General features: G+C 64.9%; 1 protein-coding gene across 2 annotated transcripts in view; it reads right to left on the bottom strand.

The window, feature by feature from the left end:
- LOC113211906 (box A-binding factor-like) overlaps positions 1-3,214 on the bottom strand; it is a 38,956-nt gene that overhangs the window by 26,413 nt on the left and 9,329 nt on the right. For both annotated transcript variants that reach the window (XM_026430435.2, XM_026430436.2), the window contains exon 3: positions 199-1,408. In XM_026430435.2, coding sequence (XP_026286220.2) covers positions 199-1,408 — 1,210 coding nt within the window. The remainder of the gene's footprint in view (positions 1-198; positions 1,409-3,214) is intronic.

Raw genomic sequence — 3,214 nt, 5'->3', positions numbered from 1 at the left:
GCCCCCACGTGTGGCCCGCGCCACTATCACACCTCGGAGCGCCACTATCACGGCCGTGACGTCACGACACAAGGTGTCCCAGGGCAGTGCCGGCAGTGACACTCGGGCTATCTAGCCATTCAAGGAGCTGCGTCAGCTGCGCGGGCCCGCGGCGGCGGGCCTTGGGGCGTCATACTACCACCTCAGCACTGGACTCACCTGGAGAGCGCGTGGTGCGCGGACTGCTGCTGCTCCTGGAGGCCGGACCACGGCGGCAGCGCCGTCAGCCCGTGGGTGGTGACGCCGTGCGCGACGCCGTGAGACCCGTACAGGCTGTCGTCCGGGGAGGAGGTGCCCGCCGAGGTGACGGTGGGCCCCGGCTGCAGGGTGGTCAGCTGGTCGTACTGGGCGTCCTCAGACTCCCCCGCGGCCGACGGCGAGCCCTCCCTGGAGCCGTGACCACCCGGCAGGGCGGCGTGCGCTGACAGCGGCGGCAGGTACTCGACGTGGTGCTCGGAGTGGGCGTGGCCGTTGTGCATGTAGCGCGCCGTATTTTCCACTACTACGCTGGTCTGCGCCTCACTGTGCTTTTCCGTCTTCAGGTTGCTGATGATGTCGTCCATGTGGCCGTTGTGGTGGTGATCGACGGTGTGATCCACGTACGACGTGTAGCCCACGTGGAAATCGTCATGCAGCTTGTTCGACACGCTCGCACTCGCCAGACTGGGGAATAGGGGCGGTAACTGCCGCATGCCGCCGGTGGCCGCCAGGTCGCCGCCGTCGAAAGCCTGCGGGTGATGATGCTCGACTGAGTCCGGGTGGTGGCTGTGGGGGTGGCTGTCCCCGGGTGGCGAGTCGTCGGCGCTGGAGGGTCGCAGGCGCTGGAGCTCCCTTAGTTGCGGCGAGGCGGACAGGTCATGTTGTTGGTACAAGTCCGTTGAGAAGGTGTTGACGAGCACGCCGTCGCCGGACAGCAGAAGATAACGGTCCCCGCCTCCGTCTTCCTCGTCCTCGTCGTCGTGGTGCTGGTGGTCCGATTCCACGTGAAGCACTCTCAGATCGCGCGGGCAGTACTCGGCTTCCTCCTGCGTGTCGTGCTCGGCGAGGTCTGTGACGTGCTCCGTTACAACTTGCTCCGTGGCGGAACGCTCGTCGTCCTGCACTGCGCCGCAGCCGCACTCTGGCCCGGGCCCCCCGTCCCCTGCAGCCTCTGCCCCCTCCGGGCCCATTGCGGCGGCGGCAGCAGCGGCAGCAGCGGCGGCGGCGGCGGTAGCAGCGTCCCCGAACCTCAGGCGAGGTTGGTGCGCGGCGGGAGGGGGAGGCGCCGGGGACCCGTCCTCAGCCAATGGCGACCCGGGAGGCGGGGCCAGGAGCGCGCCGCTGTCGACCTCTGGCGGCATTCCGTGGTAGTTCTGCTCCGATTCCTCCTCTGCGACAAGAGAAAACAACAAGAATAAGGGCACCGCGTGCAGAAAGGGTTTCGAAACGTCCTTAAAATGGACATTTTAAGCGACGTGAATTTAAGCGCTCCCGCGTGTCGCTGTCCCCTGCCGAGGGGAGTGCAGCCACGCCGACCTTGCCGCACACAAACGCCCCGTATTTACGCGATAAGACGCCAATCCCGGCGCAGTTTTATTTGTTTACGCGCTGGTATGAAGGCCACATGCGTGCCGATCGTAGTGCAATGAGAAAGGGTGGCGCCTTAAGAGAGCTCGGTGGAATCCAGGCCCCAGAGAGCCTGGCCGGCTCGACCAGCAGGGCATTCCCCTGCGGGAGACACCTGCGGTCGGGCGCGGCCTATCGGCGGCGGCTGACCCCATCACGGCCGCATGTCGCGACCAGGTCTGACGGGAACACTGATCCCTCGCTGGCCCAGCTAAAGACGGCTCTATATCTTTATGGGATGCCTCATGTCGGAGCTCGTTAGTCCCAGCGGGTCCGCGACCTGGCTGGCTGAGTGTAGGTGCCCCGGATGTTGCTCTGACTCGGCTCGTGTGGACAAAAGGGGTGGGTCGGGGGCGGGTAGAGCAGAGCAGCCAGCGTGAGGTGGAGCATTTTTAAGAAGGGGATGGGTCCACTGGATACTGGAAAAGGGGAGCACAGGCACAACTGACGGAGGAATTCTGAAAACGCACGCCCCCGTCTCACACACATGTCATATTTTCTAATAGAGTATCAGCTTGCGCGTTTCACAGAGTCCTCTGGCCAGCACTGCCAGCACACGCCCCCGGGCCCCGAACGGGATAATTACCCGCGTCACTTTGTCCCGTTAAGTCCACAAATAAGCAGCCGCATGCGGCTTTGGGAAACGGGAGGCACAAGTTTGCTCTGGCTGCCAGTGTAAAAACAATCTGTTTTCCTCGGGACCTGCCAGCCTGCCAGCCACAGCTGACGGACGGGGTGGGCCACGCCCGGCCAGGCCTCTACACTTCACTCCACGCCCCCCGACCCCGTCCAGAGGACCCGTCCACCAGGCCAGGGCGTCGCATCGCGCCCGTCAAAACAAGTCTTCAAAGAAGTGAAGAGAAAACTGTCGGCTGAGCGCTGAGCGACGGGGCTGGACCAGCACAACAGCGGGAAACACACCACCGAGCTCACTCCGCACAACAAAGGGCTGCAGCTCCGTCCGGCGCCGGCGCGGCGTCATGAGCGCGGAGTGCCTCGTCATCGTCATGGTGTCATGAAGTCGCTCGCACCCGCGGCACCACCTCGTGACACCATCCGACCGGGGAACTCCGTGTAGGCGGGCGCGCCGGGACACCCGCCTCCCGGGCCACGGGGGCCTAATGGCCAAACGACACGGCAGGTCGGCGGCCAGTGACCGGCGCGCTCACTCCCAACGCTCGTTAGCTCTGGCCCCATCAGCCGGCGGTGCCCCCCGGTCACGGTGCACTAGCAGGGTGGGGCCCCGAATAGGGGGCGGGAGCTATTTTCTATGATGCGTTTTCGAGAAAACGAACAGACCTACTTCTCACTCTGGCCCGGCGGGTTTCCGAATGCATCTGAGCTGCTCTGAATGTCCCCGTGGTGGATCCAGACAATCACAGTCATTCCGTAACTAGGAGGGGCGGTAAGTTCGTGTGATCCCGGCCGTTCGGGCCGAGGTGCACCTCCAGTTCGGTGCGGGGGGCGGGCCGCGGGTCGTCAGGACAGGCTGCTGCACATCATCACGCGGAGCAACGCACAATGAGACGGTAAGCAGACCTCGTGTCGGCCCCCTGCCCGCCCCGCCCCC

Source organism: Frankliniella occidentalis, unplaced genomic scaffold (assembly GCF_000697945.3).
Source record: "Frankliniella occidentalis isolate FOCC.00 unplaced genomic scaffold, Focc_3.1 Scaffold143, whole genome shotgun sequence".
NCBI lineage: Eukaryota > Metazoa > Arthropoda > Insecta > Thysanoptera > Thripidae > Frankliniella > Frankliniella occidentalis.
Note: the sequence above shows the minus strand (reverse complement) of the source record. Positions and strands in the feature narration are given on the sequence as shown.